Raw genomic sequence first — 15,319 nt, forward strand, 5'->3', positions numbered from 1 at the left:
AAACATCATGCAAAATATACATTAACTATTCTCCAAGAACCAAAAACTATTTATTAAAATGTTACATTGTACTTCAAAAGGTAATAAACATCATTTTCTGTTGTCAACTTGACATTTTATTAAAAGTTAACAAGTGACATTTCTTAATTAAATATGATTAGTGGCTTCATAAACAACATTAAATCCTTAAATTGGATAGGCGGAGGTGTGAACCCCACCCCAACTCGGATCCACAACCAAAGCTCCAACTCACCTCCAATGTAACCGCGTATCACAATCGCACACTTGTGGGTATATAATTGGTAGACTAGTTATAATATCCTGACTCATTCACAACTCACTGAGTCAAACCAGGCTGGGAAAAACTTGTTTAAACAAGACCCAAATGCATAATATTATTTAGTTTTTTTTTTCAAACTAGCGTTGATAGAAAAACTATTTACCATTTTAATGTTGATTAAAAAGTATTTATCAAACTAGTGTTTTTCAATTATTTTATGTTCATCTTTTACTTTTAGTTTAACATATTAGTCTTTTTAATTTTTCCTTATTAGTTCATCAATTATCAATTTCATATTATATGTTTTATATATTTTTATGCTATTAATTCAAAATCAAATGTTTTATATTATTCTTTTCTTTGTCATCCTTATTTTAATAAGTCAGATATGAAAATTTTTCGTTGGTTTTCATTTCTTTAATTATTTTTTTTCATAGAAATTTTGTTTTTATAATATATTTATTTTACGAATATGTTTTTTAAATATAGTTTTGGTACCGTAACGAGTATAACTATACAGACTTGAGTTCACGTCGAACAGTCGCTGCAACGTTTGGATTTTACCAATGTATGGGTTTTACCATGGGAGGCTCGGAGGAGGGTGTGCGAGCCGCACCATCGGCCGGGGCACATAAATTTCGGGGGCACAAATTTTTTTATACATATTACATATATATGTTTTTTGGTGTTAAAAATAAGGTTATTTGAAATGATTAATGAGATAATTACATGCTCAGAATGGTTTCTGCTTATAATAAATCGGTCGATAAAAGTTTTATCCATGTACATTAGCGAATAAAAATTTTTCGTTAAGGCCTACGGGCCTTTATATTTTGGCTCGGCCGAGGTACTTAAATTCTCCGAGACGGCCTTGGGTTCTACCGATTTTTTTTGTTTTTAACATATTCATTTTACGAACTTATTTTTTGGGTTTTGTTCCGGTATCGTAACAATCGTAACAGATCCCAACCGAATTTACCGATTTTTGTTGTTTAAACCAGGCTGGGAAAAACTTGTTTAAACAAGACCCAAATGCATAATATTATTTATTTGTTTAAAACACTATCTAAAAACAAGAAATGTGTAGGCTTTTTTGGCTTAAGCTATGACCAAGTCTCTTTGTTTCACCATCCAATTTCTTGGCAACTTCTTCACAATAATATAAGAGTAACTACTTGTGTTGTAGATGTCATCAAACCTGTCTATAATATTATCAACACTTTCATTTCTAGACAAACAAGATCCGGTTTTCACATTTGTTTCGGTTTGTTAGACGCGTAAATCTTGCTTACTTGTAATGGGAAGGAATAGTGAAGAGCCAAGAATCATTCAAACTAGACCAAAGGTACAAACTCCACTAATCTTTTTTCTTTCATATGATATAAAAACTTATGGTATAGTTATAATTTATAAACTTGTGTAAATGTGTAATAACTTGATATGAATATCAGAGTGGAGTGGAGCGCGATATGGTGAAATCTCTTTATAAGAAAAGCGAAACCGAGAGACCAAACAGTTTGATCATTAAGGTATGTCTTTTATGTTGTTACAAGATTTTTGATCATTTTAAGAAAGATGTAAATTCTAATGATGAATATGAAAAACAGAAAGCACATAGAGTCATACCACCACATATCATAGCCGAAGCGATATCAAATCTTCACGGTGTAGACCTCAGATGGTCAGGCCCCATTACACCCGCGGAGATGCAATATGTGGAACAATATGTTGTTGCTAAGTACCCCGAATATTCAAATGCACTCGTTGAAGGAAAAGACAAGCCAGATCTCTATGAACTTTGTGTGAAAGAAGAACCATCCGAGCCTTCTCCAGAAGACAAGCGAAAATCACCACGAGGCATATTTTGGGAACCTCGTGGGAATAACTTTCACGATCTAGTACGAATCCAACCCGAGCCATCAAGGTTGTTAGATATCCTCACGAAAAAATCATCGTATCTTGGAAGTTTTATTTCAATACCCGAGATTCAAGCAAGAAACAAAGTTTTAAAACATTGTGGATTACGCGAAGAAGAGTATCTTGTGTTATTCACTTCGAGCTATCGAGATGCCATGATGTTGGTAGGCGAAAGCTACCCGTTTTTCAAGGGGAATTATTACATGACGGTCATGAACGAAGAGCGTGATTACATAAGAGCGTTTGTGGGTTATAAAGACTCAAAGGTGGTTTTGGCACCCGAGGCATGGTTAGATCTACGGATCAAAGGTTCACAACTGAGTCAGTATTTCAGAAGGAAAAGTAAACAAAGCCCGAAAGGGTTGTTTTGTTATCCCGCGAATGTAAATGGGACCCACTACTCGATGCACTGGGTCTCAGAAGCGCATAGAAACTCGTGGCATGTGTTGCTTGATGCAACGTCTATGGTTATGGGGAAAGATCGGTTGAACTTAGCGTTGCATAGGCCTGATTTCGTGCTTTGCGGTCCTGAGAACACGGCTACTCAATGTTCGATGATTACTTGCTTACTTGTTAGGAGGGAATCATTTGAAACTGCGTCAGTACCACATGCTATCTAGCTTGTTAACTATAGTTGTCTCATTGTTTTTAGCATGTAACATAGTCTGTTGAGTATAATAAAAGCTATGAAAATTGTAACCCAAAAGACTAATGCCTAGTTGTGTTTGGTTTCATTTTTCTTTTCTTAAAATGCTAACAAAGATGAGAGAGAATTTTAGGATTTTAATATTTAAATGTTATATGTAGACTGGAGACATATTATTTAAATCCCAAAGTCCAATAAATATGAACTGAAGCCACCAAATTAAAAAAAAATTAAAAAAAAATGGGCTAAATAAATTATAAAGCCCAAATACAGTAGCCCAAGAAAGTCAGAAACAAATGGCTAACCAGAAATCCAGAACCCAAATGTTAAAGTGACACCCGTGAATCGATTAACTATGAGCTGTCGTAAGTCAAAACGAACCAACCTTGAGCCTAGTTAAAGCTCGGTCTCGTCTCGTTTGCATCCCTAGCTAAGAAGTGGATTCAAGAATCCGCGACAAACAAGAGCCGAAAATGAAATCACAAGAGTATGGTAATTGTGATTCAAACCATTAATAACGTTTTTTTTTCCTGTAGTAAATCGAAACTGAATCGTTAAAAACTAAAACCATAACAAGCCAAACCGTTTCTCGTTTTACGGTTTGGGTTTGTTGATTCTACCTAATAAACAATACATATGTTACGCTTAAATAAAGGCAGGGACGTCTCCGAGATTTCGGATGCACCATATATTAAACTTTAGAAACAAACTCTTGCACAAAATAACTATACCCAAATTCATATATCAAAAGTACCCCTTTACTAAACTGGAAATATTAATATTTAATATTATATCAAAACTTCACTGCATGTTGCAACAAGAGATGCACAAACTAACAATAGCAACAACAATCTGAACTTGAACCAAAGAATATTCCCAAACTGCCCTGGTTGCCAAAATCAGCAACTCAACTCGTTTCAATTTTTTTTCTTTTTTGTAAAAAAATAAAATAAACGAGAAATCTGAACAAACTGTCAATACACAAAATTAGATTTCAAAATACAGCTAGTTACCTACTGGTAAATGGAGTGCTTTTACCTGTCTATAATGTTTGAAATTTTATATTTGTGTGATACTAATACTAGTAGGGAACTCGTGCGATGCCAAAGAGGTGACAATTTGCAATGCAATACTCGTTTTTGTTAGTTTATCAATCCGTTTGTGATGTATTGTACCGTACTTCAGTAAGTTTTCCTTTCCGTATAAGATTTTAAAAAGGTTTATTATGTTTATTGTTTTTTTTAAGTTTTCAAGTTAGGAGCATAGGAGAAACATATAAATTAATTTATGAAGCCAGGGAAAAAAGAACATACAGTCAATACTCATTATACTTGTGTATTGGCTCGCCCATTGCTTGCTAAGCTACACTCTGTGCTAAATCCAGAATCTGCACTCGACTTATAACAACTTTATTTGTACAAAAGTTAATAAATGTAAGTTATAAAGACTTCACGTTTCGGTGTCTTCTATAAACTGAATCATCATGAAAGCACTCACTTTATAAGTTTGTTTTTAGCTAAATTAACTAATCAGTTTGTATGACCAATCTGACACATTCCCTTTAAATCTATTTTTTCAGTATGTTGACTGTATCCTGCAGTCACGACAGAACCCTTAGCTCGAAACAGGCTGGCCAGGTTGACCCACATACATTTGTTTAAAATTGGTGTGTTAAAGAAAACTTAAGTTGGCCTTCAGCCCGTTTGACCAATCTGACCCGTTTGAGATAAAAGAGGTGATAAAACACACCATTGGTTCACCAGAAACTGTTTTCGTATCAACCATTAGCATCTGAATTTTCTTGTAATGAATTCTGTTCAGGCGGACACTTTGGAGGCAGGATATGATATGCGGTGCGTTCCCGTGCAGGAAAGAGGTTCGAACAAATGACATTGTTGTCTGGCTTGTTTTGGTTGAACAAATGACATGGATTTGTCAGTATTTGTTATGGAAGGAGTTTCGTAAAGATGCAAGAAATTTGTTTTTTTATGGACATGGTTTTCGATTCCACGTAAATATGCTACGTTTATATCTTGAAGTTTAAGGACGCAGTTTAGATTACACGCTGTTATTAAGTGAAAAGGTTCGAAGTCTTTTAAGGGAATTGAAGTGATGTAGAATATAAGCCCTACAGACATTTCGTTTGATGATTCTTGTGGATTCGTCGCCTGTATTAGGGGTGAGCAGAAAACCGAAAATACCGAACCGAAACCGAATTAACCGAAAAAACCGAACCGAAGTATTAACCGACGGTTTTTTTTTGGTTTTTCTGAAAAACCGAAATTTCGGTTTCGGTTCAGTTACCCATTCCAAAAATACCGAAAAAAACCGAACCGATTAACTTTAAGTATTAAAATAAATAATTTAAATGATTGTTAAATATATTTATACTAAGCCATATGCGACAACAACCGAAACAAATTAGGAGTTTGTTGGTTCAATAGATTTGTAAGAGAAATTAGAGTTTGTGAAATGAATAGTAAATGTTAATATGTATTTTTGTACATAGGAACTAGTCGCATAAAACAATTAATAGAACAAAAAAAACAAAACAAAACGAATATAACCGAAACCGAAAAACCGAAAAACCAAAACCGAACGGTTTGTATATATGAAAAAACCAAATTTTCGATTTCGACCCAAAAACCGAACCGAACCGTGCTCAGCCCTAGCCTGTATGCCACGTGGAGTTTCGATCTACTTGAACCAAAATATACCAAGATTGGTTCAAAGTTCAAACTATCTGTTTGGATTTGCAGACATGATATTCTGGAAGTTATTTTGATGATATACTTTATTTAAAAGTTACAGGTTACCACTGATTAATAATATAAAAAAATTCGAATTAGACCTTCGGCCCGTTTTCTAGGAAATCAAACTATGAATTGTCAGATTTACCCCTGGTTGCAAATAATGTGACCCGTACACTCGAAATCAAAACTGACCCATTATCAAAATCAGACCCAAAATCAATCTGTCAAAAACAGTTTTACCCATTCAATCTACAGTCGGGTTTCCCGGTCCGCTAAGAGTATAAACCATAAACCAAACGTTTAGTATGGTTCGAAACTTCGAGAACAGACCAACAAAAAGACCGAGAACACAACAAAAGCAACAACCGATTTCAAACCAAACAATGAACATACGAAAGACAATTCGACTAATTAAAAATATATCAGAAATTGTCACTGTCAGATTGACATACAGTAAAAAAAATTAATAATAATAATAAATAAATAAATAAAAATAAAAACTACACAGGAACATAAAAACAACTTAAAAACTAGAAATTCAACAGCTCACCAAACACATTCTCAACTAACTATTCTTTTGGAATTATAGAAAGCATACAAACATTTAATAAAAAAACACAAGCACTGATATAAACATAACTTTGGTCTATAACATGTTAAACATAAACCAAGAGATAAAAGATGAAAATTTATTCGCGAAACGTAATAAAAGAAACGTCGATAAACCGATCCAGAGAATACGTAACCAGAAACTACATTACACAACAAAACATTAACTTAAAAACAAACAAACAGCTTACAGAACACTCTATACGCGAGACTTCAAACCTCAGTACTTCGTTCTGCCGTCACCTTCCGTGATCACATCCGAGAACCCGCCACCCGCCGGAATCATCGGCAACACATGTTCTTGATGCGGCACAATAACATCCAACAGGTACGGCCCGGGCGTATCCAACATCTTCTGAATCGCCGCCCGAAGATCCGCCTTCCGCGTCACACGCGCAGCCGGGATATCACACGCTTCAGCAAACTTCAACATGTTCGGGAATATTTCAGTCTCGTTCGACGGGTTACCTAAATACGTATGCGCCCGGTTCGCCTTGTAAAACCGATCCTCCCATTGAACCACCATACCCAAATGCTGGTTATTAAGTAATAATATCTTAACGGGCAGATTCTCGACGCGGATAGTCGCTAACTCTTGAACGTTCATTATAAAGCTCCCGTCACCGTCGATATCAACGACCACCGCATCCGGTCTTGCAACAGCCGCCCCGATAGCCGCGGGCAGCCCAAAACCCATTGCCCCGAGCCCACCCGAAGTCAACCATTGTCTCGGTTTATTATATTTATAAAACTGGGCTGCCCACATCTGATGCTGCCCGACCCCGGTACTAATAATCGCGTTCCCGCCCGTTAACTCGTCAAGAACCTGAATCGCATACTGCGGCGGAATCGCTTCACCAAACGTTTTAAAACTCAACGGGAACTTCACCTTTTGCTCATCCAACTCCTTCCTCCAATTCCCGAAATCAAGATTATTATTATTATTACGCTCCAAAATCTTATTAAGCCCCTGTAACGCAACCTTAATATCACCACAAACCGACACATGCGGCTGCTTATTCTTCCCGATTTCCGCGGGATCAATATCAATATGCACAATCTTCGCGCGGCTCGCAAACGCCTCGAGCTTCCCGGTCACACGGTCATCAAACCGTACCCCAAACGCAAGCAACAAATCACTCTTATCAACCGCGTAATTCGCGTAAACCGTCCCGTGCATCCCCAGCATCCAAAGCGACAAATCACTCGAAGCCGGGTACGCCCCAAGCCCCATCAAAGTACTCGCTACCGGAATCCCCGTAAGCTCCACAAACCGGTTCAACTCGTCACTCGAATTCAAACACCCACCGCCGACGTACAAAACCGGGCGCTTCGATTCCGTCACCAACCGAATAATCTGCTCTAAACTATTATTGTCACTTTCCGTTTTCGGTAGCCTAGCTAGATAACCCGGTAACCGCATCGGTTCATCCCATTTCGGTACAACTAATTGTTGTTGTATATCCTTAGGTATATCTATTAAAACCGGACCGGGCCTACCGGAGCTCGCTAAATAAAAGGCTTCCCTAACAATTCTAGGAATATCCTCTACATCTAAAACTAAATAATTATGTTTAGTGATAGACCGGGTTACCTCGACAATAGGCGTCTCCTGGAAGGCGTCGGTCCCGATCATACGCCTCGGGACCTGACCGGTGATGGCAACCATGGGAACACTATCTAGCAATGCATCAGCTAAGCCACTGACCAAATTGGTGGCTCCGGGGCCAGAAGTGGCTATGCACACCCCGGGTAAACCCGAGGCGCGTGCGTAGCCTTCGGCCGCGAAGACACCACCTTGTTCGTGGCGCGGGAGGATGTTTCGGATGGTGTGGGACCGGGTTAAGGCTTGGTGGATCTCCATTGAGGCCCCTCCCGGGTAGGCGAAGACGTCGGTGACGCCTTCGCGTTCCAAGGCTTCGACGAGGACGTCGGAGCCTTTGCGGGGCTGGTCAGGGGCGAAACGAGCGGGCAACGGGGTAGCGGTAGGGGGATGGGTTATAGTGGTGGTGGGTGTGGGTTTGGAATTTGAAAGAACATTGGAGATAACAAGACGGTGTCGTTTTGGGGGTGTGGGGTGGACTGGGAATGTGAAGCGGTGGAGGATGGTGGTGGTGGTGGATGATGGTGGTGGGACGGTGGTGGTGTGAGGGTTTGAAGGAGTGAGAGCCGCCATGTTTGAAGAATAATGTTTTGTCTAGGGTTGGTGTGGGCGGATTTAGTTCTTTCTTGTTAATAATAATAATAATAATAATATGAGAGGAAGTGAGTGGTATATGAGGAAATGAATGATGGACAGGAAAGGAACACAAAACATGTGGTTGGTTTTTGTTTTGAGCTCTCCACTGTTTAAGCACTAGTGTTGAAAATATGAAAGGTACAAGTTTTTTTTAGTCCTTTTACTATAAATGTTTAGTCTATTAAGTTTTTCACACTTTTTTGTAATGAAACCGTAAAACCGTCCAAACCTGTTAGGTTTTCGGTCGGTTGGTTTCAAAAAAATGTAAATCGTAAAGGACGGTTTGATTTACGGTTTATACCGAAAACCAATAGTGTAAAGTCGGACAGGCTCGTATGATTTGGTTGTATTGTTTTTAAGTATTATATATTATGTAAATAAAATTACAATATCATGTAGAACTAAATTAAAGTTGTGGTTGCATACTTGTATTTACATATACTACTACAATATATAATATGGGCTAATCCAAAATTATTTCAATCTAGCAGACTTAATATTTTTTTTTAATAAATTTGGGCATTTTTTGTTATGCTTGATTCTTTGTACCATTGTTAGTTTTCAAATGTGTGCTTTAACAACTTATATTCTGCAAATTCTTGGTCTACTTCTATATATATCATATCTTTACTTTGGACATTTTATATAAAAGCACAATAAGCTCAAACCGTGAAACCAAACCGATTTAAAAGTTGTACGGGTTGGTTTCGGTTTAATATATTAAAAACCGTTAACAGTTTCACCTAAAAACCATGAAAACCAGACCGTGAACACTACTACTTTTTGTTAAAAAGAGTCTGTCTCAGCTACTAGGAAGGAGCTCGGTACCGAACTAGTACCAGCACCAAAAATCCCAATTTCCCATAACCTTGGTATTGGTATGTACAGATTGATGCTATTTATGCACACCAATTGGTGATGAAATGCCTAAACCTAAACTCACTTAAATGAATCGACCATATTGTCATGAACTTGCTTTAAACGTGCCAAATTCTCAACTAAGAAATTATCTTGATTAGTCCGTTGATTTAACAAAATGATGTTGATAGTTTTGATTAGTTCACAACTTGAGGTTTAATTAGTTGATAATGTTGATCGGACTGATTAGTTGATTTAATTTCACATAAGTTGATTAATTTATTTGAGACTTGATTTGTTGAGAAGTTGTGTATTCTTTTTTCTTTTCTTTAAATGTTAAATTAAAAATAAGAAAACGCCACTTCTCGCCACAATGAAAATTTAGTAAAGGGCCCGGAAATACAATTTCGTTTTAGACTTTCAAAATGATTGAGTTAATCCTAAGAAAAATTAATGTTTACAAATGTTGTAGTCTAAATAAATAATGTTTTATGTCGGCTATGAACTTCCAACAAAAGTATTGGTGGACTCTAGTCCGCATCTTACATTATGTAACGAAAGGTATAAACATATAAAATAATAGTTTGATCAACCTGAACTAGTATTGAATCTTTGCATATAAAGACAAAATAATAATCAATATTATCATTTTAAAAGGGTTAAGTTTTTTAAGTGTTTTAATAGTCATTTAAATTCTTTATTTGTTTCTTTAAAGTTATTTGTTTTTTCTTACGAGTTTTAATTTTGTTCCTTTTGGGGTTTTTTAATTTAATTTTATTAAATTAATGACCAGCCTACCCATGAGGCCAATTGGCCAAATATCCATGTTAACCATATGGAGTATGGATGATTGATAAAATCTAACTACATCGGTTGAGGATTATATATGTATTTTTTAAATCATAGAAACAAAATCTATAAATCGGTCAAATCACATGGACCAACTGTGTAATTTACACTCGAATCTTATTTAAAATGCTACAACTTAACTAAAATTTACTTCATCGAATGTTAAGTTGCTTGCCATTCAAAACCTGTCATGTACTAAACATCTCATGTTGCGTGTAGGAAAAGTTGCCTACAGACTTGACCTGCCGCCCGCGCTCAGTAATGTGCATCCAACGTTCCATGTATCCAATCTCAAGAAGTGTTTAGCTGACGAGAACCTTCACATTCCACTTGATGAAGTTCAAGTTGATGAATCTATGCATTTCGTTGAGAAGCCTGTTGAAATTATGGATCGCGAGGTTAAGCAAACCAAGCGCAGTCGTATCCCTATTGTGAAAGTTCGCTGGGAGTCCAAGCGTGGAGCCGAGTTTACATGGGAAAGGGAAGATCAAATGAAGATCAAGAACCCGCACCTGTTCTCTGCGCAACCTACTTCGAGATAAATTTCGGGACGAAATTTCTTAAAGTAGGGGAGACTGTGACATCTGCCCCGATCCGACCCGACCCAGGTACCCGTTTCCCTTATCCGATCTCTTTCTTTTATGATTTAATATTTATTTATACTTATATTTTACTTTTAATAATAATATATAATTTCCTTCCCGCCTCTCCCTCTATTTCTTTCCGCCGTCCCGTCCCTCTTCTTCTCTCTTTCCGCCTTCTTTTCCCTCTTGTCGCCGTCCCGCCCTTACGCCTTGTTTTCCTCTTTTTCTTCTAACTCTTTGCTTGTCCTTTGTTCCTTCCCGCCTAAGGTTGTCTGCGCAGCTCCACGCGCCAGACTCCTTTCAAGGAAGCCTGCGTGAAGACCATCTGTTCCAGCGATACGCGAGACGAACTCTTCTCGCAGCGCGCTAAGAATTGTAATTCTTCTCGCAACGCGCGAAGAACGGTAGTTCTTCCCGCGACGCGCTAAGGATTTGTAGTTCTTCTCGCAGCGCGCTAAGGATCGTAGTTCATCCCTCGACGCGCGAAGAATTATAGTTCTTCCCGCGGCGCGCTAGGAATTTTAGTTCCTCCCGCGGCGCGCTAAGAAATGTGATTCTTCCCGCGGCGCGCTTAGTAATGTAGTTCTTTCCGCGACGCGTTAAGGTTGGTTCTGTCTGCCTTCGCGCTCGCGCTCTCTTGACCTTCTGTGTCTGCCTTCGCGCTCGAGCTTTCTCGCGCTAAACCCTTTGAGTTTTCTTCTGTTTAATCTAGCCGTTTGCTTTTGTTTTGTGCTGTTGACCTAATCTGCTTTATGTCTGAAAAGTTACTTTCGGCGCAGCATGCGCACCAACCCCATTGGTTGGCAGAAAAAGTGACTGACATTATCTTTTGAAGATCTGCTTTTTCCATGCTTGACCAGTACCTTTATCTGACCCGCCCATGCCTTTTTACTGTTCCCTGTCAGCCTTTTTCTCTTTTTCCCTGCTGCCATATCTTTTGATATCTTTTACTTTCTGAACTTGCTTTTGATATCTTTTGTTATCTTTTGTTTTGTCTTGTTCTGTTTGTCTTGGAATCTTTTCCCCTTTTTCTGGATTCATGTCTCCTAGGGTTTCCCTATAAATAATAATCTTATTTTTCTTAACACTACACACACAAACACTTATTATCTCTCTTCCTTTGCTCTCTGCCGATTGTCCTTCTGCCGCCTCCTCTCTTGCCTCCGTTTTCTCCTCTCCTCTGCCCTGATTTTCGGTAATATATATATTATATATAATAATTTACTTATGCAAACTTATAATCAAGACTTAAAACAGATCATTAAAACAATAATCTTATTTATAGGTTAACTTGTGCTTGTTTAAAGTTGGTTCTTGCTTTATCTTACACCGCACCGATTATCGAGTGAGTAATCTCGTACCTAATCCCTTTTTATTTTGTTTATGTTTTGGGATGTTCATGTGTTCATACAAACTTAGAGTCTTAAACTGTTTATGAACTTTAGTCGCGCAGTATCCCATGTGTTGAGGACGTAGACTTGGCTGTTTATTTGTATGTGTGGATCATTAACCGTCTTGTCGGTCTATTCCGCAGTTCTCATGGTACCATTAGATGAACACGGGAGAACTATCGTTTATGATTTTCTCTTTTGTTTGCACATGCACAGTTTGTCTTGTTTGTGAGCTCAATTGTGAGCACTGGCAGTCTATGAATCTTAGAGTTGGTCCCAATCAGATTACACCCTTGTTGAAAACCAGACATACACATGTTGCGCGCAGATTTATTGTTATCTATGTATTGTATTAAACTTGATTTCTCACCAACACGCAAGTGTTTGACGTTTATTTTAACACATGTTCAGGTTTGCAGTAGCTGTTTTGGAGCTTGTGGACACGTAGGAAGTTTTCTTTATTTTGGACCTAGATTAAAATGTATCAAGACAAGTTATTGTTGTTCGAATATTTTGCCTTATAATATATTGATTTATGTTGATTTATGTTATTTGTGTTTACTTTGCGCGTGCGCGAATGAATGTATTTATTAAATATTGACACCCAATAGTGTCACGAGTAATGAAACAATATGTGGCGCCCCGATGTATAATCCGCCTTTGGTCGGGGTGTTACATAATTAAAGTAGATAAATAATTTATGGGGGCCCTTCCCAAAAAAGTTTGAAAAAAAAATATTTATGTAAATATTAAAAATAGCATATTTGGTCATATAGTTTGCAGGTGATGTCTAAGACCGGGGTATTAAGGTCTCCAAGTTCGAAACCCAACTTAAATGAGTTATTTTCTAATGATGAATTTCTTCATTGATGATGTTCTTATGTGAGTCGGACGTAGAACATTAAAATTAATATGATCGGTTGGCAACCCTCTAAAAAGGGCTTATTCTTGTAATGAAGATGAGTCCTAACAATGTTGGAAAAAAATAAGTTAAAAGGGATACAAGTAGAACTAGATAGGGTTTTATGTTGTCACGTAAATATAAAAAACAAATCTTCCTTGGAATCACGTACATGTTTTTTACTTTTTTTAGAAAGATCCATGTAACTTTTCTTTCATGTAATTATGTAATTTTTTTCTGTGGTGTTTTCCCTTGTGTCTAGTGGTGGGCAAATAAGCCAGTTAACTGAACCGACTCAAACCAAACGAGTTTGAAACCAGTAATGTTTCAACTGGTTTGAAACCGATTGAAACTGTAAGTTTAGAACTGGTTTGCAATTTTCTCCATTAAAACCATTTCAAACCGAACTGAAACCGGCAAAACTGGTCAAAACCCGAACCGAAATCGATCATAACCTAGTCAAGAAATTGGTTTTAACTTGAGCCGAAACCAATCATAAACCGGTTTTGACTTTTATTGACCAAACCGAACCGGTTTTAAACCAAACAGGTTTTGAGTTTTAAACCGGTTTGTGTAGGCTCTATTTGCGTTTGTTGTTGGGGTGTGGGTGTGTGTTTGGGTGGGGGGGGGGGGGGGGTTTCTAATAAAATTTGTGATTTTAAAAAAGAACGTAAATATAAATAACATTAATTTGAATAGATTTCGTCCACTCCTGATACTTGGACCACCTCATCATTATTTCCCAACAAAAATCAATATAGGCGTGGAAGATTTTTTCTGTTATTTCTTTTTCCAATTTAATGTATTTTATTATGTCATAAATAATATTAGTACTATTATTATTATTTTTAGAGTTAAGAAATAAAAATACATTAATAATGGGTTTCCTCTTGAATTGGTGGTTGGGCATTATTGCCTAGTGGAGATAGATATGATCGCGTGATTCTGCTGGTGACACGATGATACTCCAGTGGTCCGTGAGTGATCCTAATTTGCCGTTCAAAAAAAAAAACAATTATCTTTAGGGTTAATAATGTTTAAAACCAACAAATTACTATGTCACACGTTACTACTTAAAAATCATGTTTAACCCCTAAACTTACTTTAAGGATTATATTTTTATATAACAATTTATAGGTATATGGTCATTATAATAAAATTGTATACTACACTTCATAACAAAAAATAATGGAGAGATTCAATTAATAACATAGAGATTCAAGATAAGGATGAGAGGTTGGAGAACATAACAAGACATAACCGTCATGGATGTTTGTTTACCACACGAGGATGTGAAAGTTCAAAGTAAAGATCATATAATATCGCTCGGCATAGAAAGAAGTATATTAAATGAACAAACGGCAAATCACCGACTACAAAAGTTTTGATCAACTCTTCATGTAAAGGATATATTAAGATTCGAGAGAGATACGTGTCACGCTTTTTTTTACCTTCATTGAGTTTTATCTCATTTGGTTTCCATTAGTTCATGTCTTATATATCATTAAATTATGTAGTATTGTTGAAATACATGCTTATATTTTTCATCAATTCAATAAACAAATACCTTCTGGAATAATATGAATTGTCTAATTGTTATGGCTTAAATAATTTGTTGTTTATTTGCACATTATGTGAGACTGTGAGAGCTGGTCATATGAGAGTTTGGGCTTGAAGTTCAAAAATATTCTTGGGCTTGATGTTTAATGAAGTGTTTTGGGCTTGTAGCAGTTCTCAGGTAGCAGTTTGGGCCTTTCATGTTTCGGCTTGTACATTACAACTACTTCTTACCAAGGATAACATACAACATGTTGATCAAAGTCTCTTAAGCCCATTATTATTTAGATTTGAAATAAAAAAATCATTCAATCACAACAAAATACCAAATAAACTTTAAAACTAAAAAGACACATCTTCATCATGTGGACAAACAAAATAAACTAAAAACAATAATAAAACCTTACCATCATCCGGATTACAAACACAAATGCAAATAATAAAAAATTTCAGTCACAAATTCAAAACACATAACTCAAAAAAACAAATAACCATCCTCCCTATTCATCTTCTTTTCGAAGGCCCGCTTCCACCAACATGCCTTGACGGCGCCCTTAACGCAATAATAACGCTCCTTTCCAACGCGTTAAATCTTGGGTTTGTTAGCGGGGTCCCAAACGAAAGCGGGACCGCGAGATAATGCTTGTTACAATTTGAACAAACACTCTCTTTGTTAAGTATATCATTAGAATAATGAAACTTAACCTGACACCTGGGGCACATGGTCCAAAATTC

General features: G+C 36.9%; 2 protein-coding genes across 2 annotated transcripts; one reads left to right on the forward strand and one right to left on the reverse strand.

Annotated features, from left to right (window-relative positions):
• Nucleotides 1–1,226: 1,226 nt before the first annotated feature.
• Nucleotides 1,227–2,904, forward strand: LOC143530680 (uncharacterized). The gene is made up of 3 exons (XM_077026150.1): nt 1,227–1,625; nt 1,732–1,809; nt 1,888–2,904. Exons 1-3 carry the CDS (start codon nt 1,578–1,580, stop codon nt 2,815–2,817), a joined length of 1,056 nt encoding a protein of 351 aa, XP_076882265.1. The 5' UTR covers nt 1,227–1,577; the 3' UTR covers nt 2,818–2,904.
• A 3,369-nt stretch (nt 2,905–6,273) lies between these two features.
• On the reverse strand, nt 6,274–8,409 carry LOC143530691 (acetolactate synthase 2, chloroplastic-like). Its single transcript, XM_077026159.1, has one exon. It carries the CDS (start codon nt 8,379–8,381, stop codon nt 6,426–6,428), a length of 1,956 nt encoding a protein of 651 aa, XP_076882274.1. The 5' UTR covers nt 8,382–8,409; the 3' UTR covers nt 6,274–6,425.
• Nucleotides 8,410–15,319: the final 6,910 nt, after the last annotated feature.

Source organism: Bidens hawaiensis, unplaced genomic scaffold, assembly GCF_021521415.1.
Source record: "Bidens hawaiensis isolate Kalapana, Puna unplaced genomic scaffold, B.hawaiensis_p1.1 tig00008970_1, whole genome shotgun sequence".
NCBI lineage: Eukaryota > Viridiplantae > Streptophyta > Magnoliopsida > Asterales > Asteraceae > Bidens > Bidens hawaiensis.